This window comes from Barbus barbus (genome assembly GCF_936440315.1).
Source record: "Barbus barbus genome assembly, chromosome: 38".
Lineage (NCBI taxonomy): Eukaryota > Metazoa > Chordata > Actinopteri > Cypriniformes > Cyprinidae > Barbus > Barbus barbus.
Genome location: NC_136716.1, coordinates 19,169,068 through 19,193,907, shown reverse-complemented (window position 1 = coordinate 19,193,907; position 24,840 = coordinate 19,169,068). Strand labels below are relative to the sequence as shown.

At 36.2% G+C, this 24,840-nt stretch overlaps 1 protein-coding gene across 1 annotated transcript in view; it reads left to right on the top strand.

Moving 5' to 3' along the window:
• Nucleotides 1–8,624: 8,624 nt before the first annotated feature.
• Nucleotides 8,625–24,840, top strand: part of LOC306857413 (glutamate receptor ionotropic, NMDA 2C-like) — a gene marked incomplete at both ends in the record, with an annotated part of 33,597 nt that continues 17,381 nt past the window's right edge. The window contains 3 exons of the mRNA XM_079397346.1: nucleotides 8,625–9,047; nucleotides 15,396–15,991; nucleotides 19,586–19,700. Of these exons, the coding sequence (XP_079253472.1) occupies nucleotides 8,625–9,047; nucleotides 15,396–15,991; nucleotides 19,586–19,700 (1,134 nt within the window). The remainder of the gene's footprint in view (nucleotides 9,048–15,395; nucleotides 15,992–19,585; nucleotides 19,701–24,840) is intronic.

Below are 24,840 nucleotides of genomic sequence, written 5' to 3'. Positions count from 1 at the left end.
ATATTGGAGACAGGCGATTAGCCAAGGTCAAAGAAGGGAAATTGATTTTCTTGATTTATTTTCCTCACAGATGGAATATGACATCCTGTAAAGTCCTGTGTGAGTGTGACAGACAAAATGAGGTTTACCATTGATGTATATGCAGTATGTGCGTATTTATTTATTCAAACATTTCAGTTTGTCATAATAATGCTTCTAAATAGATTAGAAGTGATAGAGACATTCATAAACATCTTGAGTCATTTATCGCTCAAGTGTCATTTCCGATAATCCTGTTATAGATATGCTGTTGTTAGTGTGTGGTGTTGTCTCAAGAGAAAACGAGAGCCTACACGAAAGGTCTAACATGTTATTTTGATTTATTTATTACAGACAGTCCGGCCCCTCTTAGCATTCATAAGACAGAACAGTTGATTGTTGCTGAAAAGCTCATCTGTTAATGTCCAATCGCAACTGTTTGGAGTGTGACTAATACATCACTATTAACATCCGATTCTGTCTGCGCCGCCACACAGTTACAAATTCTGGCAATGGTGATCCTACCGTCTGTATTTCAATGTCATAATCTGTTTTCGTTTTATAGCAGACTCACTGAAACCTGTATGATTATGGCTGAACTGGTGAGATCACAGAGGTTTGGAGAAGCCAGATGATATGTGATACATGCAGATTTGGGGAACACTAATGTGGGCTCTGACCATGACATTCTGAGCACTTTCACCTTGGATCACTGTTAAAAATGTATACAGCATGCGGTGGGTTTGTGTGGAATACTAAATAAGGATGTGATCTGTTTTTAAAAGAGTCGCTGTATGGCCACATGGACCTTGAGTCGATACTGTAAACAAGCAATATAAGCAGTTTAATTTTAGTTTATATAATAGCTTTATATGTGACACATTTGAGTTTTGGGCTGGCAACTTGACTGCTTCTTAAATACTTTCGAAATACCTCATAATGTTTTTGTGTGTGTATGTCCGCAGTTTGTTGATTTTGTTGCTTAGTGTTTGCTCAAGCAGTGGTTAAAGCAGCTGGGAACATCTGGACAGACTCGTAACCTTTGTGGTCGAAGCTCAAAAGGAAAACTTACCATGATCCCACTGTGATTGAAGACCATTACAATAGCAAGCGGCTGGTGTCCCACATTACAGAAAACAGACAGGTCGCTCTTCGAAAGCCACGTTGAGACTATGAATTAGCGTTGTGCGAGTTAACATCACTCAAGTGAGAATGTGTTTGGGATTGTTGCTATAAATAGTTTGTGCGAGTGTAACTCCAAATGTAATTCAGCTTTAAGCTTGCTAACACTCTCGTTTGTGGGGGCATTTTACCTCAGAATCACATACGCTGACAGAACACACAAGATGTTAATTCAGTGCTAATATAACACACCATCTGGATGATGTGTATGACAGTCCATGCATGTTGTACAGCTCTTTGATTGTCATTTTTGATAGTCACAGATGTCAGTCTAACCACAAATGTGACCAGTTCAGCAAATATCTAGTTTGTATTTGGAACGAAGCCCAACCATTTGAAGTTGTGCCGAATGGGACGTAATCCTATATTCTTATGCTTTCCCAGATGAGACCAGAATTATTTTTTTTCCTTCAGTTATTTGAATATTTTAAGCAGATATGCTTTGTTGTTAGGAAATATTACTGTAACTGTTATTATTTCTGCTTTTTTTGTCCAACCAAATATTTTTGACAGCCATATATGCCCAACTACTATTTAAATTGCAGTTCATCTTATAGTCTAAACTGAATGGCGGATGTGAAGGTTATAGTTGTAGATGTAAAATGTATTAAAAGCCATTGTGCTTTAATCAGCTTCACCTATCAGATACCGCATGGACAGCTGGCACCCACAGCTGGTGTTTTACTTTGAAAATATTTCTATCTGCGATTATCTACATGGAAGGTGCAGATTAAATCTTGTGATGAGTCGTGTTTATGTGTAATTCTGTGAATCCAGGGAAGTGCCTTACAGTAACACAGACACCCCTGTGCAGTTATCACAGACCTACATGATCACTATCATATATTCTCTCTATTTCACAACGGAAATTGTACTCAAGTATATTTTTTACATGTACTCAAGTACTTCAAACAGGAGACCAATCCTGTCCAACGATGGCATAAAATAGAATGAATGGCAGCTGTTTTTTGCCTGACATTGATGAACCCTTTCATTTTTGTTCTTTTGTTGTTTTGTTTGAAATAAGAGCACATGCTCTTGCTGTGTGATGTGATTGTCCATAGGATCTGTGGTCAAACACATATCAAAGTGTCAATTTTTAAAGAGATCTGAGGACTTAAAAAGGATATGAGGAGATCACATCAACAGCAGATCTAACAGACTGAAAACGGGAGTGTGAATATATTATCGTGCAGCAGCCTAACTGTGTGTGTGTTCCATTTGCTGTCATCAAAGCAAGGCTGCAGGTGTCTCACTGCTGTTCACAGTGTCACGTGCAGTAGGTCAGTGAACACACACACTCTGAAGACATCCAATATTGGGGTGTTTCTTCATCTATTTGCACTTGTGTCCCAGGGGTTCATTATTATTGAAACTAACAGTTTTCAAGTTTTTTTCTTTGTTATATGAGGGTCACATGAAAAGTGTCTTGGAAACTTTTCACCAGGCATGCATTGTTTATTTTTGCTGCTTTCTAAATGCCTGACCTGGGACCTAGATTTGTATCTTTAAAAATGAAAATTCATTATAAAAATATGAATTAGTACAAAAAAGTCAATTAATCATAAATTATTTCCACATTTATTGTATGAAAAGTATTTGTATTATACACAAATTAATGTCCCAGTTGCGACTTTTTTGCAATTTTTACCCCTAATTAGTATTTTTCCTTTTGTCTTCCCAGAGTTTGTGTACTTTTGTTACAAAGAGGACAGAAGTGTTAGTGAAGAGCATGCTTGAGATTAAACGCATTGTTATTTTAGTATCATTGAGATGTATATACAATCATGGCCAAAAATATCGGCACCCTTGGTAAATATGATCAAAGAAGGCTGTGAAAATTAATCTGCATTTGCATTGTTAATCTTTTTGATCTTTTATTTAAACAATTCACAAAAATCTAACCTTTCATTGGATAAGAATTTAAAATGGAGGGAAATATTATTATGAAATAAATGTTTTTCTCAAATACACGTTGGACACAATTATTGGCACCCGTAGAAATTATTATAAGTAAAATATCTCTGAAGTATATTCCCATTCATATTCACAATTTTGAGCACTCCAGGGTGATTATGAACAAGAAATTATCCAGCCATGGCTTTCTGTTTCACAGAAATATAAATAGGAGGCAAAACAAATCCCAAATTCCTTTAATCATCCAGCACTATGAGAAAAACCAGAGAATATATTTCTGATGTGCAGCGAAAGATAATTGAGCTTCACAAATTAGTGAAGTGGCTTTAAGAAAATAGCTAGAGCAGTGAAAATTCCCATTTCCACCATCAGGGCAATAATTAAGAATTTCCAATCTACATGAAATGTTACGAAACTGCCTGGAAGAGGACATGTGTCTATATTGTCCTAATGTACAGTGAGAAGGAGAGTTTGAGTGGCTAAAAACTCTCCAAGGACTACAGCTGGAGAATTGCAGAAAATAGTTGAGTCTCGGGGTTAGAAAATCTTTTTTTTAAAAATTGCCAAACAGCCCCTACATCACCACATGTTGTTCGGGAGGGTTTCAAGAAAAATTCATCCAAAAACAAACTCCAGCATATTCAGTTATGAGACACGACTGGAACTTCACATGGCACTGGCTTCTATAGTCAGATGAAACAAACAAATGAGATTTTTAGCAGCAAACACTCAAGATGGGTTTGGTGAACACAGGGATAAAAAGTACCCCATGTGTACAATGAAATATACTCCTGTATTTTTGATGTTGTGGGCTTATATTTCTGCTGGAGGTCCTGGACATCTTGTTTAGACACAGGGCATCATGGATTCTATCAAATACCAACAGATAAAAAATCAATAAGTGACTGACTCTGTTAGAAATCTTATAATGGGCCATGTTTGGATCTTCCAACCGTACAATAATCCAAACACAGAACTCAAAAACAGCACAAAAATTGGTCACTGGACACAAAACCAAGCTTCTGCTATGGCCATTCCAGCCCTCTGACCTGAACCCTGTAGAAAATGAATGTGGTGAACTGAAGAGAAGAAGCACCGACATGGAGCTGTGAATCTAAAGGATCTGGAGAGATTCTGGATGAAGGAATGGTCTCTGATCTCTTATCAGGTGTTCTCTAACCTCATCAGGTATTATAGGAGAAAATTTAGAGCTGTTAAACTGGCAAATGGAGGTTTCAAAAAGAATAAAAGGATGCCGTTAATTGTGGCCAATGTGTATTAGAGAAAAACATTTATTTCATAATAATATTTCCCTCCATTTTAAATTCTTATTATCCAATGAAAGGTTAGATTTTTGTGATTTTTTTAAATATAAGATCAAAAGGATTAACAATGCAGATTAATTTTCACAGCTTTCTTTGATCATATTTACCAAGGGTGCCGATATTTTTGGCCATGACTATATATAGTATTATAGTTTGTATTATAATTAGTTATTTTTTAATTTTCCATTTCAATTTAATTATAAAGGTTTGGTAATTTTTTTTAAAATCTTTCAATTTATGTTTTATTTTTTAATATAACTATATAGTTTTATTAATTTTGCACTGTAGTTATTTTAGTACATCAAGTTAAACTTTAGTTAAACATTAAAAATATATAGAGAATTTTTTTTATTTCAGTTAATGTTTTCATTGTTGTTGTTGTTAGTTTTTTTATGAAAGCAGCAAAAAAAAGAAGGTAAATGGAGGTAATTGTACATAGAATATTTTTATTGTGCGTCATTTCCAGTCAAGCTGTAATTTTGTCAACCCTAGTGAAAAATAAATATACTGAAAACATTTATATTTGAAAACTATTTATTTCTAAGTTTACTACAAATACATTTACATATTTACGTACTTAATGAAATACCCTGCAGTTGTACTTTTGTTAAAGTCTGCTAAATTGGAAAAACAAATTTTGTGCTTAAAGCACTTTAATTGTGCAGAAGTAGAGCTGAGGTCCAACTAAAGATATACTGAAGTATTTTTGATTGTGCTAAAGTGGAACTATTGCAAGTATACGTCAGGTACACTTTAAATATCTTGCATTTAAAGACCGATAATATTGAAAGATCAAATAATCATCACCAATAGTGGCATTAAAACACATTATTAAGATATATGCATTGTGCACATACTCAAAATAAAGTTAAATTATAATTTTTATATCAGTAAGTCTTGAGCAATATATGCCAGTAAATATGTTAATAGATTTGGACTATACTTAGTATGAAATAAATATATTTTAAATATATAACTTTTTTACTAGGGAAATTAAGTGTGAAAATGTAATTATTCAGGAAAAGTAATATGTTTTGCCAATTTACTCCATGTTTAAAATGTTATTTACACCAAAGAATGCCATTGCTGTTAATCACAATACATTGTTTGAGATGTGCTGGAAAAGACACTGTGGTGGAAATGGACACTGCTGGACATAGTTAGTAGACAAAGCTAATGAGAGAGTGCAAAGTGTGTTTTAAGACACTCCACAGGACCAGAAGTGCCTAGTTGAAGAGACACCCCTAGATGTATATTTTTTAAATGAAAGATGCTCTTTTTTCACTCCTCTCTATCGTGTTCCCTAGGAACTCGCCCAGCTGTTGCTATGTTAACTCCACTGCTCGGCTAAGTGTGAGGATTTCGTTGAGTTACGAGCATACAAATATGCTCATTGATGCTTTACCAGTATTGAGTGGAGTTTGAACAGTGTCATTTTAATGAGGATTTTAAAAAAAGCAGACAGAGAGGAAAAAAGAGAGAGGACAGAGACCATGACGGCTTTAACTCTCTAGGTTTCTCATGGCAAGTCTTTTGTTTGGTTTTGTTGCTTTTGCAGTGGGAATGCATATCTCCTTTCTTACTTCACCATCTGTCTTCCACTTATGCAGAAAGTACTTGTGATCTCGCATTGGGTGAGGAGCGTTGCTAATGAAGTCCATAGGAAGACAATGCAGTACAAAGCAACAGAGCGAATGAGCAAATCCACATGCATTCTTACCAAAATATATCTTAAATGTTGTAATTAGGTTTATTAGGAGCCAGATGTATTCATGGGAGCATTTTAAGGAACATGATAGCCATCACAATGTGACGGTTGCATTTATCATGCATAGTAATTACAGTCCATGGTCCAACAGCTAGCTCTGATAGTTTAATAGGCTGCGGTGTCATAGTCGTAAGATGCTGGCATGGATGGATGGGCCTAACCTTTAAGATTCTAATTCAAGTGCATCTCATCAGATTCTGATTTAGTTTGCTGTTGAAAAGAAAGTCCTCGCTCTGTTTTACGAGCCAGTTTTATTTGTGTGGACTGTAACACACTTAGAAGTATAGCGGTAGCCTTGTGGTTAAAGTTCAGCTCTGGCAGTGCAAAGGTTCCTGGTTAATTTCCAAGTAGCCGCGACCAAGAAACCGGAAAGTTATTGAGATCACTATCATGCTCTATCACCATGGATACCAGTAATGCACTTGACCCAAGGTCGCTCCAAGAGGCCTGTCCTTGAAATTAATAGACTTTAAGGTCTATATGGTCACTTGTAAGATTAAGACAAGCAACATATGCTGTAGACCTGTGCACTATATAGATATCAGTGGTTCACAAACTGGCAGTGGTGTGAATTGGAATCATTAAACAAGCATTTGTCAGTCACCAAAGGTGAGCTTTCGATGACCCACACCATCTGCGGGTTGAGAGATCAGGGACCGGCCCCTGTGAAGTGTTGAGAGCTGAGTTTAGATGTGATTCCCTGCTGGATTCATTGCAAACCTCCCACTCAGCCTGCTAATGGCCTGTTGTGTCACAAAGGCACATGCACATTGCGACCAGAACACATGCAATCCGAGATTATAAGTGACAGAAATAGACATTCAGACCATATGAATGGTTTGGATTACAATACATTAAAGCACATTTGTACATTTATTTATGTACAATTTCATATTGTGTGTCTGTTGATTGTCTTCAGTACGATAAATTACATTTTTATTGTAAAATTAGGGTTGTAAATCCACAAGTATTTAATCAAAATAATCTGTTTATTTTTAATTGCTGTGCTTATGCATTCATTTCCTTTTTAACAACTATTAAAATACTGTTTTGTTTGTGTAATTTGAGCAGTTTTGTGTAGATGACACTTGAGGCATATTCTATATGTGTATATAAATAACACTTAGACAGAGGTAGATTTTTGCAGCAGTGCTTTTTATTTGTGTCACTCAGGCTTTTCTCTTGTTCACAACAATGCAACGCTGTGTCCTATTTTCATCTCATCATGTCTGAAGACACAGAAATCAATATTGCTAAATAATCACTGCTGCTTGTCTGTCATTTGCAAGTCTCACCTGATAAAAATGTAAAAATATTGTAAATGTACACTACGGTTCAAAAGTTTGGGATGACGAGTTTTTTAATGTTTTTGAAAGCAGTCTTAAGCTCAAGCCTGCATTTATTTGATCAAAAATACAATAAAAGCAATAATATTGTGAAATATTTTTACAGTTTAAAATAACTGTCTTCTGTTTTAATACATTTTAAAGGGGACATAACGCACAGTTTCATCCAATCTCATTTTAATTTTGAGTATCTATAGAGTAGTATTGCATCCTTCTTATCACCAAAGAGTCTTTAGTTTTATCATATTTATAAAAGAAAGATACACTCTTGCTCTCGTTCTGGTTGACGTGTGCGCATGCTCTTCCGGGAGAAGTGCCCATTCAAGGATTTCCGCCCTTCATGACGTCATGAAGGGTGCACCCCTCCTCCTCCTCTGGGTTTATTCATTCACATCTTGGGAGTTTGGACACACCCCCTCTTCAGTCCCATCCCCCTTGTTTCTAGCGCCCTTCATGACGTCATGAAGGGCCATGCTTGAAAAAAACTTTCCGAAACCTATACGAACCCAGAAGGAGTGTATTTGTCACGGTATTACTCTGTATGTCCAAATCATTGTTTGAAACTTTGGCCATGTTTAGCATGAGAATTTAACTCTTTAACAGTGTAAATAGCTCAGAATGCATGAAATAGCATTAGACACCCCCTCCCCTCAACATATAATTTATTCCTCTGATGCAAAGCTGAACTTCAGTGTCACATGATCCTTCAGAAATCATTCTAACATTCTGATTTGGATTTGTTAAAGAGAACCATGATGATGTTAAGAAACCATGATACTTTTCTTTCCAGGATCCTTTCCAATTCCACAAAAATGAAATTTCAAACACATCTCAGTGCTAATCTGCAATAATTAAACAATTGTTAAATTAAATCTAAATTAATTTCCCAAGACTTTATGGACCACTTTATAGTTTTAACCAATTTGCAGTAAAAATGTTTGGAAAACCTGTAAATTATAGTTACTTGGAGAGAGCACATATCTGACATTTTCCAAACTGACAAACATGTAACAATTCTGAAATGATGTGTTTGTTCTTTCTCTCTCTCTCAGGCTTTAGGAGGCTGAAATGGCCACTCCTCAAGGGTGTTGGGGTCCCTCTCTTCAACTCCTCCTCTTCTTTCATCTGTTACTCAATGTAGTGCCTCCCTGCCGGGGACGTCCATTCTTCGGCCCTCCTTCGGTCAACGTGGCTGTGGTTTTCAGTGGTTTGGCCCACCACAGTGAGATCAAGGGCCGTCTGAGTCCAGAAAACTTCCTCGACATGCCCCTGGAAGTGAACCCCATCACCGTGTTGGTGAATGACACTAACCCCAGAGCTTTACTCACACGTCTCTGTCAGACCATGGCAGCAGAGAGCCTCCACGGAGTGGTGTTTGAAGATGACGTGGACTCAGAAGCTGTGGCACAAATCTTAGACTTTATCTCCTCTCAGACGTCCATCCCCATCGTAGGCATCAGTGGAGGTTCTGCAGTAGTCATCCCACATAAAGTAAGTGTTTGAAAGGTGGCAGTGGTAGATTTTAGGGATCTGTCAGCTTAAAGGAAGAAGGTTTAATAAGTAATGGGGATTTCCTGAGATCACAATCCATTCAACACTTAAGTTACTACAAAAGGATTGTCCTTGCAGCTAGGTTGAGAACCTTTGGATCACCAAAAATATATATTTTAATAAGGTTTATTTTTTGTTATTATATTTAACCAAATACAGAAATTTTTTTTTTATTGGGTCACATTCATGAAACACAAATTTCAGTACATAATACCATAAATAAATAAATATAAAGCGTACATAAAATGATCACTGAATTAAACGCAACTGAAAATTATGTGAATTGTGAAAAGTTGTGCAAATGATTTTCTTTGTAACAAACATTTTTTAACATAAATTGTTGAATTTTGACATTTTTCACAGAAAAACAATGAATGATTTACACTGAAATGTGCAGAAAAAAACGATTTATGCATAAAATAATTTGCAGAACATTTTATATGTGAGTTGTCACATTGAATTAAATTCAGACAGTTTACACTCAACATCTTAATGAATGTGTTTGTTACACAGAAAATCATGTCAAACCTTTTTGTTCATAGATGTCACATATAGTCAAATGCATTAATTGTGCATACAAAACATTTTACAAATGATAAACAGAAATTGGCTTGTGTTTCATGCAAGAGGTTCAGTGTGTGTGCCAGAATAATACTTAAGGTTCATAAACATTACCCAATCATCTATGTACATAAACAAAAAATGTATTAGAAATATGGTAATATAACAAAATCAGTTAAATTTCAAACCATATATACATCAGAGAATGAAAGAAAAACAGCATATATGTATTTCAGATATCAAATTGAGATTTAATCATGGGTATCTGTGAAATCATTTCAGGAATGCTGTCCTCGCAGCTCTTATAAGACACAGTGAGTCTATAATAACTGCTGTGAGGTCGAGAACCTTTAGTATGTGCATGTGTGTGTGTATTTTTCAGCAAGCCCCCTGTAATGATATGTTATTGAACAGCTGCGTGGAAAAGTGATTTTGTGAGGTGTGAAAATCAATAGGTTTTATAATGTATAACCAGCAACCAACAGTTGTGTCCCATTTTCCTCTGATTACTGAGGTGTGGAAACTTCTGAATAACATAAAATTGCAACTGTTAAATGCACATTTTTTAAGGCAACTGCGTATAAGACTTTTTTATGACAGTAATTTTACATACAACGTGTGTAGTGAGGGCATTTTGTGTACATTTATTGAGTGTCTGGTGGCAGCTTAAGCTGTGAATGAAGTAAAAACATAGTCTTATCTATTATTGGAAAGAAACAAACTCAAAGCAATCTGAAAAATCACATAAATGTCTTTGTTTTCGCTTTCGAGAGACTTTCATTATTCCATCTCAGCAGCCCACAGTAGAAAACACCCATACAGGCTTGAAACAACATGAGGTTGAGAAAATGATGACAGAATGTAAATTTTTGGCTTAACTAATCATTTAATTTGAACAATTACTAAAGGCACATGTAGTTGTGTCGCTTCTTTACTATTAGTCCACGCTGTGTGGATTTTGCAGCATCTGATATCCGAAATCCACAATCCACTGAAAAGTGCGCTTTTTAGACAGTAAAACAATCATTATGCATGCAGACTGGTAAAAGATGTATATCTTTAAATGAGAAACACAATAGCCCTTGATTTAATGGGACAGATGAGTATCTGCAATACCAGCTAGAGAGTAGAGGACTCCTTCCTGCCCAGCTGTCATTTTTCAAATGCCTTTCAGACTCGCACGATGTGCAGAAAAATGTTGATAAGATGTATGAAGTGAAAAGAAAGCCAAAAATATGCATTTGTCAGATAATGTGTAAGAACTATATTAAAATGAAGCATTCTGGCTTGGTATAATTTTTCAAAGGTTTAACCATAGAGCGTGAAATATAAAGATTCTGAATAATTTGCCAAATCTTTTGAACAGCCCAGTGACCATGTTCTTATTTTTAACAAAGAGCACTGAGGAAAAAACTAAACTGAATCTGTTGCTTCTTTCATATTTATCATTTCCAATTGGAAAAAGTTTGGACAAAACTCTAAAAAAAGAATAGAAAATGAATTCATTCTGACTTTAATATCAATCAAAGTAGAAAAGCTGCCACAAAGAAATAGTATCATAAAGCTGTGAACCATATTTCATGGCACTCTGAACAACCACACTTCCAGATTATGGATTAGGCATTTAATATCCTTTGAGAAATGCATGCATATCATATCACATCAATTTGATTCGATTATACAATTCCTGCTGTATAGGCATGTGGTGGACGGAGTCAGGGACATGCGACAAGCCTGTTCTACTTTATTCGAATCTGGTCATTCTATTGCAAGACAAACCAATGTATATTGCACATGTAAATCCCATGCAATTGAATAAGCTGTTCCTGATTATTTTTTCTTGCATGAGGGATTGGACTGGAGATCTCAAACATCTGGTAGGGGATTTCTCATGAGATCCCAGTAGCATGAGGCACCCTGTGTTAATGGCCAAGTGCCTTCCAAATAAATAAAGTGAACTTAAAATATCACCTTTCAGGGCAGAGCTCCCCTTGTTGGTGAGTGCCAGCTCCAGCCTGAACATAGCCTGAAATTTAATAGCATTAAATAATATTTCTATATATTTTAATATTATTTAATGATTTATCTCTCTCTCTCTTAGGATTTAACCCAAAAATGAATATTGTCATCATTTACTCACCATTATGTCGCTCTGAACCTGTTTGAGTTATTTTATTCTGCAGAACACAAAATTAGATATTTTGAAGAACATTTCGAAGAATGTTGGTAACCAACATTTTTGGTTTGGTTTGGTTTGGTTTGGTTGAACTTTCATTGGATAGACAAAAAATACTGCCGCCTTGGAAGTAGGTCAAACAATTTTGGAAAGACTTGTGGATGAGTAAATGTTGACCATTTTTGGGTGAACTAAAAGCTGGACAAATTTCATGCCCAAAGTGTACATGGATTGCCTGCTTTAGTTCAAGTTTTTTCAGACACAAAACACGTTTTTACTACTACGGCATGACTTAAAAATGGTCTTGTCAAGGCTCATGAGTGCTAATCGCAGGAGAGCTGAATCTGGGTGATTGTATAACTTCTTTAAGAAAGAAATCTGGCAGAGAAGGAGGCCCGGTGAGTCCCTGAGCACCTGACATTCACAAGCCCTCTCTCTCTCTAAGAGGTAGCCTACTTTAACCACAGAAGTTATTTGAAGGACACCGGATCAGTCTGTCAGGAAAGAGTCTTGGGAGAATGTCTCTCGGCTCCTGACACTCCCAGACCTCCACGCCCATTTTTCTCACTTTGGAACTTAATTGGACACCACCTCCTCCGGTACCTTTGAGTCATCTCATGCTGTGCGGTGGAAGTAAATGCAGTTGGCAGTGTAGGGCATTAAGACACTTGCTTATTTGAAGTTAACTAAGAGCAAGTAAAATTAAATTAAAACAGCACTTAATAGATCACTTTATTTTTAACATGCACAATTGTGGCTTGATAATGACACCAAGTGTGATGATTCACACGTTTGTATATGCAAATATAGTTGTGCATATTTTTTTTCAAAGAGCGCCTCACACCGGCATTAATATTGAACAGCTGCATGAATAAACCAGTATAAGGTGTCAAGTGTAAATCCATTCAGTGCGATTACAGTAAGAGGAATAATGACTGAAAGTCAGGCAATAAATCAAGTCTGCTATACGACACTGTGGAACAGATAAGATCAATAGTCTAGTGAATTGTTTCTGTGTAGTAAATCCAATTTTCGTATCTCATACTTTGGAACGCGTTCAAGGTTAATGTTGCTCAGTAATACATGTTATTTCAATGATATGAGAAAGTCTCATATACCATGATTGAATTACTATGGATCCCCTGTATGTGTTCAGCTACCTGTAAAACTGAAATGCAGAAAATTATAGGACTGTGTTATAGGACAAGTTATGGTTGCCATCATTCATTGGCAATTTAAAACATACTTTCCTTTCAAAAGTCTGGGGTCTGTTTAATTTTTTTAAATGGTTTTGAAAAATGTGTTATGCTCACCAAGGCTGAATTTATTTGATAAAAAAATAACAGTAAACAGTAAAAGTTGATATTATTACAATTTTCCTTTTTAAACTCTTCACATAACGCCTAAAAAAAAAATCATTCTAATATGATGATTTGGTGTTCTAGAAAAAAAAAAATTATTATCAGTGTAAAAAAAAGGTTGTGCTGCTTAATATTTTTGTGGAAACCAAGAAACATTTTTGTCAGGATTCTTGATCGATAGAAAGTTTGAAATCTTTGGTAACATTTTCTTCACTGTCACTTTTTGTCATGAATCTGGTCTATGAACTTCCGTTAACACACCACCAGAGGTCACTCGCTCACCACATGGACTCTTGCACCACACTAACTGTTGCACGTCACCTCAGACTACAATTCCCATCATCCATTGCACTGACGACACACACAGCTGATTGCACTGATCACACACCCTACATAAACCATGGACTTCCTCTTCCTCTCTGCTGAGTACTGTATTGCGTTTATCACTCCCCTAGTGTTAGCTGCCTTACCGAGCCTTTCTGTGTTTTTCTGTTTAGTTCCAGTATTGTTCTGCGTTTATAACTCTCCTAGTTTTAGCTGCGATACTGAACCCCCTTTGTTGCCGTAGTCTTGCCTTGTGTGTTTTTCTAGTTTTGATTCTTGCCCGCGTTTCCTGGATTTACCCGTTTGCCTTGCCGTTTGGACTCTGTTTGCACCTCTGTTGGACTACTGCTCGTATACCTGGATTATCTCTCTGCCTTGCCCTGTTGGATATTGTTCGCTGATTGTCGACTCTTGCTAGCACTAGGATTGCTCTGCGTCTTGCCCGTACTATATCGGTTTGCCGTAGTTTGACCCTGCCTGTTTATTCACTGTTTTAAATAAAAGCTTGCACTTGGATCCACACGTCTCGTTCGCCCAGTTACACTTTTGATCACTTTAATGTTTTTTTTGTATTCATTTATATTAGAAAAATCGTATTACTGACACCAAACTTTTGAACGGTGGAGGACATACTGTATGTATTTAAGTGCATTTTACCATATTTGAAATGCAGTGTTGTGGAAGCTACTTTAAATCTGTAGCTTTTGTAGCTACATTAAAATTGCTGTGAGCAATCCATAATTTAAAGTAGCTAACTACATTAAGTTTATTTAATGAGATTTTTAAAATGCATAATCATATTTAATATCTCATTTCTAAATCAATCAGCAGTATTTCTCTGTCTCAAATGTTTTGGCAAAGACTTGAAATGGTGAATATTAACAGACTGAATAAGTTTAAAAATTTACAATTTTAAAAAGTCCTCTCTATGTACAGTAGTTTTGGAAAGTCTGAACAATTGCAGTACATTGTAGTAACTTTGCAGTTACTTCAAAATCAATCACTGAAAAGAATCAAAGTTTCCAACAGATAGACGGGATGTTTTAAAAGAACCCATTTTTGTTTTTGCTTTGTTCTTCTGTAAAGCATTAAGGATGGCTGCCCATTGCTCCGGGTGTGTGTTCGTGGTGTGTGTGTTTGTTCACTACTCACTGCTGTGTGTGTGCACTTGGGTGGGTTAAATGCAGAGCACAAATTCCAAGTATGGGACACCATACTTGATCACACATCCTTTCCTTTCCCTTTTCCTTTCCTAAAGTTTGATGAGAAAAAAACTTTAGCGCTGCTTATTGAAAAGGTTTCACTTTGAAAATAATAGAGATAATTGTACATTGAGGCTAGTTCGTACTGTTGCTTCTTTTAGGTACTTCACAACATTACTATTAAATGATCAATCACAGTATATATTTCTAGTTTTACATTTGACCTTATTAGAATGTTGAGTGTATATTAGATTACATGTCTTGAGGTTTATTCCTTGTAATGATGGCATATATGTAAAACATTTTAGTGTCTTTTACAAATTCATGGTACCCACATGTACTTGATTAGGCTATAAACATTCATCAACAACACTCTTAAAAATAAAGGTGCTTCACGATGCCATAGAAGAACCTTTTTGTCTAAATGGTTCCATAAAGAACCTTTAACATCTGAAGACACTTTTCAGATTCACAAAAAGTTATTTGTGGCAAAAGCAGGTTCTTCAGATTATAAAAGGTAAGAAAGAGATGGTTCTTTAAAGAACCTTTGACTGAATGGTTCTTTGTGGAACCAAAAATGGTTCTTATATTGCATCGCTGCGAAGAACCTTTTGAAGCACCTTGAAATGCAGAATTGAATGTATCTCCTGTCTTGATTCTACAGGCTGAAGGCTCTACCTTTCTCCAGATGGGAGCTTCTATAGAGCAGCAGATAAATGCAATGTTCAAAGTGATGGAGGAGTACAACTGGGGTAACTTTGTTGTGATCACCAGCTTGTATCCTGGCTATGAGACCTTCGTGGACTACATCCGCTCCTTCACAGACACCAGCTACTTCCTGTGGGAGCTGCAGGATGTGCTGAGCTGTGAGATGTCCGTGGGGGCCAATGACATTCGCACACGAAGACTACTACAGCAGGTGGACTCGCAGGTATATCTAGTGTACTGTTCCCACGAGGAGGCACAGTATTTGTTCAGGATGGCCTCTGATGTGGGGCTGCTAGGCCCCGGATACATCTGGGTCATCCCCAGTCTAGCTGTGGGGAACCCTGAAGTGTCCCCTCCTGACAGTTTCCCAGTGGGCGTCATCAGTATTATCACAGACCGCTGGAGGAAAACACTGCGCCAGAGGGTTCGGGAAGGAGTCGCAGTCATAGTAAAAGGGGTGCACAGCTTTCATAAGAACAGAGGATTCATTCCCGAGGGTCACAGTGACTGCAATAGTCCTGTCAAATCATACACCAACAATTCTCTCTTCAGGTAAGACTTTTAGATTGCTCAGTAAAGGTATTAAAACTTATGTCTTCCCTTGTGAAACAGAGTAAATTTTAGTTTGGTACTAGTTTTAAAAAATGAAGTTAATAGTGCTAATAGTTTTTAGTTTGCTTGGTTTTAAAAAGAGAACTTATAATGGAAAAATGTACTTCAAATATTCTTTAAAAGAATATACTTGGAAAGGAATGCTTTTGGACACTTAATTGCATGTTAATTGCAATTGCAATATAATCTCATATGAATGTATTATAGTTTAAATTTATATGAAATGCATTTAGCTTTTTTTACACACCGAAGTACATCTTTATATGTAATTTCATAATTACTTTGAAATATGGGTAAAGTATACTGCTGAGTAAATGTACTGACAAGCATTTATGGTAAACGAATATATATTTTATTGTCATCGTTTTCTGTCTAAAATGTATTTAATGTTGTGTTCTGGTCATTTTGACCCAGAGTAGATTTTCTTTTTCCTGAAAATGCAAATGTTATCGAATTGGACTAATACTTTTGTTAACACTTTAGTATAGGGACCAATTCTCACCATTAACTAGTGCTTATTAGCATGCCTATTTTTAACATATTGGCAGTTTATTTGTACTTATAAACCACATATTCTGCATGACCATATTCTACATCCCTACCCAATACCTTTACTTAACAACTACTTTACTAACTATTAATAAGCAGCAAATTAGGAGTTTATTGAGGCAAACGTCGTAGCAATGTTTTCTTTATAGCAAGAATTGGACCTTAAAATAAAGTGTGACCAAACTTATTGCTCATACAGGATAAACCCAAAAAACTTTATAATTTTTATTATTTTTTGGTATTTTCCCCCCACCTCCTTATACTTGTGGTGGTCCCAGTCAAAAATATCTAGCCTACAAAAATAAATTTCTTGTTATGCTAAATTTTTTCAAAATATCGGATTCAACCTTTTTATAATTTTTTTTCTTTTAAATAGAACAGGTTTTGTATTTACTTTTTTACTCTGATTTGAGCATATGCAGCTATGTTTTTGAGTGAACACTGGCAAAATTATTTACAATTAATGCTTTTTTCACTTAAAAACTGGGGTGCATTAGCTCAGAAATCAATTACAAAAAGAAATACAAAACCTGTGCTAATAGAAAGAAAACAAGTTGACATAATAATTTAATCACGGATTTAGTGAAAATGTGGCATAATGAGAGATTTACAAGATCATTTTTGACTGGGAACACCAAATTAGGTATTGGATTTTCAGCACAACATAAGAGTTAAATATATTTGTAATGATCATGTTGCAGTTTAGTACATTTAAAATATACAGTACTCAATTTAAATGTAATGTTATGCCCACACATCTAAAGAAGTGCATTTCTTTAAACATGACAATAGAATGTTAAAACATTGTACTTAAATGTGTTTTTAAAAAAAATTCATGAAATTATAATTATCATTAACATCACCGTTAACATCATGTCCTGAAAAAAAAGTATATCGTAGATATCCCTTTGGAATATCTGGAGTAATGTGACTGCCAGTAATGTTTTATGAAGCTGTCATATATTTAGTCCTCCCTTGGCCAGCATTGCCCTATTTTTTGTCAAACGTGTTGATCACATCAAATTCAACAGGAAAGTGTGGTCGGCAAATTTACAAATCCTCAAAATCCTGACATTTTTCATTCTCACAGCTTAGTTTGCCTCTGGAGATTTCATCATAAACAGCTTCCCAGACAAAACATTGCGTTCTTGCACATTTTCTTGTGGTCTTCCTCCATTGTAATGAGCCTGGGAGATTCTCCAGATTTCCTTGTTAAATCTGCCGTTCACCTGGGAGTCACCGTCCTCATTAAATAGTGTTCCAATTGCCTCTCCAAGCTTTCTGTGATCAAGCGTATCAGAGACACATGAGTGACTGGGTCCTCCATCCGGAATGTTCTCAGGCTTCGGTGCTGTTCAGGTGTCTGCCTATCTCTCTTGCATAAAAAGAAACGTCTGTCAGAGGACAGTTAAGAAATCTTTAACGAACTGGCTTTGAGAAAGGACACGGTCCTTTTCAAATGTGTGACTGGTTGGGCAGTATCAAAGGATTCATCAGGTGGCAAGACAGAAAATATTCTCTTGGAAAAACGTTTATCAGTAGGATGGTCTGAGGTGTAATGGTAAGATGGGTAGAAGAGTAAATGAAAATTACTTATTTACTTATCTTCATGTTATTTCACGTATCTTCACATGGTTCTTTTCAATACAATGACGAAAACCAACAATGAAAAAAGGGCCATGAAAGTAAGTCACTGAGAACGACCCAGGTTACGTATGTAACCCAGGTTCCCTGAAGGGAACGAGAGCTGCGTCCGAAAACGCTATAGGTGTTCCCATAGCGTTTTCGGACGCAGCTCGAAGTTCCTAGAAGGGAATGGCCCAGGTTACGTATGTAACCCAGGTTCCCTGAAGGGAACGACCCAGGTTATGTATGTAACCCAGGTTCCCTGAAGGGAACGAGAGCTGCGTCCGAAAACGCTATGGGAACGCCTATAGCGTTTTCGGACGCAGCTCGAAGTTCCTGGAAGGGAACTGAATCATTGAATGAATCACTCTTTTCAATTATTTGTTCTCAAATCAAAGTTCATTTCAATGACTTGATCAAATCTCAGCATTTATTAAATTTAAATCTTATAAGAAAGGAAGATTATCAGAAAATAATCTTACATTTCTGTATGTCACGCATTGTTAGATCATATGGCTTCAGATGTTTTGGAGTATGGCATACAAATAGTTGGACTACTTTTATGGTGTTTGTTGTTGTGTTTTATCATTTTCATATTTTCAGACATGGTGAACTTTGCACTGCCATTACATGAAAAAAGATTTGTGTGAATTGATGGGGTTTTTTTTTTCTATAGACATTGTTATTCTCATTTTATGACATGACATGAGGGTGAATAAATGGTGACAAAATGTTAATTTAGGCAGGTTCTATTGCTGTTAAAGTAATTTACATTCATATTTACTGCATATTTGTTCAGTATAAAACATTCTCCAGCATCACTGAGATTGAATAGTTGTTTATGAGCTATGTTATTTACAAAGTAGTTATAAATCTCAAAGATGGTGGATAAGATGAATATAGAGCTGTGTGTTTGAACTCCTGTGAAGATTTTTTTTGTTGATAGTTGTGAGTCATGTCATGATTTTAGCCGTTATGAATTATCAATGATGTCTGAATAATGCTAGCTGCTGCTGCTCTTTGCATCAGTAAAATTGAATGACATTGTTAACTTCCTCATGTTCTGCTGGTCCTATAAGTGAACAATTCGTTTAGGAAAAATGTTCAGGTCTATGAGACAAAGAGAGAGAATGAATACTGTAAAATGTATTAGTGTCTGTATGCTCTGATTTATATTCGTTTGACTTAGTGGAAGAAAAAAATTATAGGCTTGTATTTGAAATGTCCTCCTTTTTCTGCCTAATAGTCTTCTGTCTCATTTCAGAGATGGATAAAAATCCAGGCAATTGTACAATCACTTAAAATTAAAATCTACTTTTTTTGGTCTACTAATTTAAAGCTGCTAAATTTGTTCTGCAGGCATATGCTAAATGTGTCATGGGAGCATAAGGACCTCTCCTTCAACGCTGATGGCTATCTCACCAATCCTTCTATGGTGATCATTGCTTTGGATCGAGAGAGACTCTGGGACAAGGTTAGTCTTATAAGAAGTAACAATAATGCTGAAACACTTCAGAGGGAACACACAGCTGGAGATACAGTCTCCCTGCTTGCAGCCCCCTAAAGTGTTTTATCTCTTCCTTATAGAAGTAAGTGTTTGGAAGTCATATATCTCTATTTCTTTAACACCTATTAAAGTAACACTACAGGTAATATAACCACTCAGAAACGTCAGTTGACTACATTGTACTTTAGTGGCAATGGGCGGTAGAGTATAGCACTGGTAATGCAAAGATTATGGATTTGAATGCCAGGGAATTGGGGATGCACAACTGAAAAAATTTTGGGGATGCACAACTGTTTTTAACATTGATAGAAATAAATGTTTCTTGAACACCAAATTAACATGTTAGAATGTTAGAATAATCACAATAGATTTTATTTTTATTTTTTTTGCTGCTTAATATGTTTGTGAAAATAGTATTCAAAATTCTTTGAATAGAAACTTCAAAAGCACAGCATTTATTTGAAATCTTTTGAATGTTAGTGTATCACAGTTTCCACAATAATAAGAAATATTTCTTGAACACCAAATAAAAGGATTATGTTACACTGACGACTGAAGCTGAAAATTCAGCTTTGCCATCACAGGAATAAATTCCATTTGAAAATATATTAAAATATAAAACAGTTATTTTAAATTGTAATAATATTTCACAATATTACTGTTTTTTAGTGTGTTTTGATCAAATAAATGCAGCCTTGGTGAGCCTTATTTCAGAAACTTGTTTCAAAAATATTGTCATTCTAATTCTTCTTTGCCTCTTATTATAAGACATTGACAGCTATTTCTCTGATATGTTGGACCATTTCAATAACTTTAAGCTTAAAGTTTAATAGCGTTCTCTCTCAACCATCCACACCAGGTCATGATGCAATTACACTTGGCTCTCTGAAACAGGCCTTTCTTCCTCACATGGCCAACCCTCCAGCACTTTGGCCTCTGTGATAGGGACATGTGTAGGCCGTCTGGCAATGTGTGAACGCCACCTGACTACAAAAAGAGATTAGGGGAATAAATAGAGATCAAACTGACATCCAAATTTACATCCGGTCATCACACCCTCCTCTAGGTGGATTATAGGATACAGATATTAGAGGATGTGTGTTGTCGTCTAAGACTGAAATAAATATTACCGCGTAAATGCGCTCAGATTCTCAGTCCTGTTAATGGCAAGTAGATGGCAACTAAATTTAAGCTAAGTAACCTCGTTTTGAGAATAGGTTTATGAACCTTTTCTGTAAATTTCAGTGGCTGGATTCACTTGTTCTTTTCCATTTGCACCACTTTTCAACCATTAGCATTTCAACAATCCAGGTTAACCAGCTATTGAATGTGGTGCAATTTAAATTAAATATTTAAATTAGGTAACTGTCATTCTTTTCAGCTCAAACAAGCCTCCTTTCTATGTAAATTAGACTAATTACACATTGTGCCTTATTCACAAAAACCATTGCTTTTTGCGCAGCAGAATTAACATTGCACTGTTAGCGGACGTATGTGGGAATTTAACTCAAAAGCAATGTTTAAGTACATTTTCGATTGATCATGACAGCAGTAATTCATCAAATCACGATCAAATGATGGAGAAAACTGTTATAACAGGGCATATATCCAGCCACGCGTTGTTGACAAGTGAATTTTGCGCTTTTAAAGAGCTGAATCGGGCCTCTGGATCGCATTGGTGGAGCAATGCTGTGCAGTTCAGTCATAGTATGCTAGAGTCTGCTCTACTTAGTGTGACATACAAGTAGCGTTCAGCACAGATTTTGCAGGTGTGTTTGCTAATTTGCATAGTTAATTTAGTAAATTAAGCACTAAAACAATGCAGATAGTGTGTGCAAATAAATGTGCAATTAGTGAGAAGTAATTCGTACTCCTTGTTAACAAGTGCACGACAAGTAGAGTTACATGTGAAGGAGCTGCAAAGAGATTTAATAGATTTCTTTTCAATTCAGTATTTAGTTTTAACTCCCTTCACTGGCCTTCACGGCTCACCTGACACCCATCTGTGTGACATACCAGTTTATCTATATCTGGTCACCTTGCTCTGTAGCCCCTCTCACGCTCCCATTGACACTCTCTGCACCGCCTCACTTTCCCATGCTGTGCACACCCTGCTCATGTTGTGTGCTGAAGTCATTAGCGAGATGAATCATTGCTTCCCTATTTTAAAGTACAGGCATACTGACAGCACCGAGACTGTGTTTCTCTGCTGGTACCATGATAGTATCTCCAAGACAGACAAAGCCCAAATGATGTAGATCAATCTGTGGAAAACACTGCTTTTAAAAATGTGCTTCTACATCTGTGTAATTAGTGCACAGTTTTTAAGGAAATGTAAGAACAGTGGCTTCGCTTGATGTCCAGTGCAAAGCATCTGGGTCCATAAGTGGCAGCCTGAAACAGTATGAAGCTTATTTGTTGTCCAAAAGTAAACAAAAACAATGCCATCTTTTGAGAATTCTGCCTAATTTGCTTTGCTTCTGACAAATATGTAGCGCTTGATGGGACGCTCTGCCTTTGACGTCAACAACCAAGCATATGGGAAGTATTGTAATGCTATTTTCTACTTGTATTAAAAGGTAATAAGGTAATTTTACAGTTTAAATACACAATTAAAGGGTTAGTTGCATTTTATATTTGCATTGAATGTTTTTTACCTACTTCCCATGCACTGTCCCCCAGGATTTGGCAATTGGCAAAAATATCACAATTTTTTTAAAAGGAAGAAGCACGATCAACGATCTTATCACAGTTCTTTTTCATATTCGTTTTTAAGACTATTTTACAAGTACCAGAGCAGTAATAACTGATAGGCCCTACAAATAATATAAGTAAAAAGTTTTGAAACTTATTTAAGACAAGTAAACAGAGCAAAGACACAAAAGACAAGCAATAGATATAGCAAATAAATACAATAGAACAAAGCTACAAACCTTGCTTTTTCAGGTCTAACAGTATTCAATTAAGAAATATTACAGAAATTGAATAAAGTAATCAAATATAAAATACATTGCATGAACAAAATATAGATTGATTTTTATTCAAGCTAATAGTACTTTGAGTATTCGCATTCCACTCCATCTCAGAGTCAGGATTCAGTTCTCTTTCGTGGTTTATTGTGCTTTTAATAAATTATTGTAATATCAACCACATCATACTCTTTGCTTTCAGCCATGTTTCTGTATTGCTCTAATGTGTTAACTTTACAAAGTCCTGTCAATTGAGTACATTTACATATGGTCATTAATAGCACACATTTGGTCATGATCTCTATGATTCGTTTGAAAAGTAGAACGTGGGCATCTTCACAATTCAAAATCATCCATCCGTACACTCTGCAACCTTTCAGAACAGACCTGCGATCCATTTTCGGTTGCGACTTGCCAGTTGAAAATCACTGCAATTTACAAAATGCTGTTGTAGTTTAAGTACATGATGACATGGTTTAGTGTTTGGACAGACACTGGCTTTTGAAAATCTCTGTTGAAGCATCCCAGGTATGCTAGGCAGCTATAAAACGAAATAGGCTAGTCCAAATAACAGATATCTACTCCGACCGAAATCTGGTTTGCACCTTAGAAAAAGAATAGAATACCCTGCTATTACAGCCATTATATTCTGCTGAATTACTATACCTCTCACTTTCACTACACAGCCTATTTCAGGCTGAAATTGCTCACTAAAACAGACAGAAATAACTGCTGGGCTTTGTCTGGATTCATTCTTGACATATAAAGAACAGTTTCAGAACACCCTCATTTAATGTGCAAATAAAATATTCTTTAGTGCTCCCGTCGTCATTGCTAATGATCAGATGTGATGTGCCACCAGGCTGTCATGTTATTCACACCTGGAGTCCGGAGATTGAATCTATTTGTTCTGCTGAAGTTTATGAATGATTCTTCAATAAATCCCTGTTGCCGAGGCTTATCACGCTCACTTCCCCTCACAGCTAATACCATAACCAAACATGGATTACAATTCCCAATCCGAAAAGCCTCCGCTGCATTTGGGAAATGCTGTCAAACAGCTGCTGCACAATTAGTGGCAACACTTTCCTGTATTTTGTCGTAAACGGATATGCGGCGGTGGACACATTTTTTGGGCTCTTTTACGTTTTTCTAAAAAGCATGATGCAAAAATGGCTTGGGAATACAGATGCTAAACTATTTGCTCAAATCGAGCAGCTGGGGTCACACACTCAAGAAGTAGTCAAGTAATAACAACACCAGCTAATGGACTGCAGCTTTTAGATTTTAGTAGTATATGTTCTTCTCTCAAAACAGTATCCCAGGGATGGACCGCGGATCTGTACTTCTTCCCCCTTTGGTGTTTGGGTGTGACACTTGAATCCTTGGGAAATTTTAGCAGAGGCATCTCTGCAACCAGCTGTCCATAGTCTCTTTTAAGCTGAGCTGGACCAGTGGGTTGAGCTCTCTTTGGATAATAGAGATTTTCCACAGTCTACAAACAGCTCTGTAAAGATTCCCCGTGAGCCTCTGAGCCCTGGGAGATTTACGGCTTTGTGCAACACCTTCATTACTGGAGTAGTAAAAATTCTAACCATTATTACAAATTCATTCCAAGTTCAGAGGAAAAACTTAAACAATAAGAGCAATAAAAGAGAATAACATAAGAAAGCTTTGGGATATTTGATTATACATCACGCTGATGGTGTGACAAACAAATAATGTATTGTATTAAACAGCAGATGAAAAATACAACATACACCTGAGGAAGACACCATGAATTGGACTTTGGAACATTTTCCTTTATCACTCCTGTCGTTCGCTTGAATGTTTGTGTGTGGTTTTGCCTCTCGAAAGGTCTTTACAAGGATGAAAAACTGAAATGACAAACATTGTGTCTTAACCCTATAAAACCAAGCAAATGTCTTCTAAAATATCAAGATGATCAATCCTTGCTGAAACACCCTCCATTCCTTCTGTTGTCTGATTGATAGTTTATACTTTTTTAGCTAGTAAAATGTTCACTTTCCTATCGTGTGACGTGTCCACAAAAAAAAAAAAAAAAAAAAAACCCAGGGCTTTGAATATAAAACTAAGCATTTAAATATAATATTACTAAGGCATGTTGTGAAAAATTA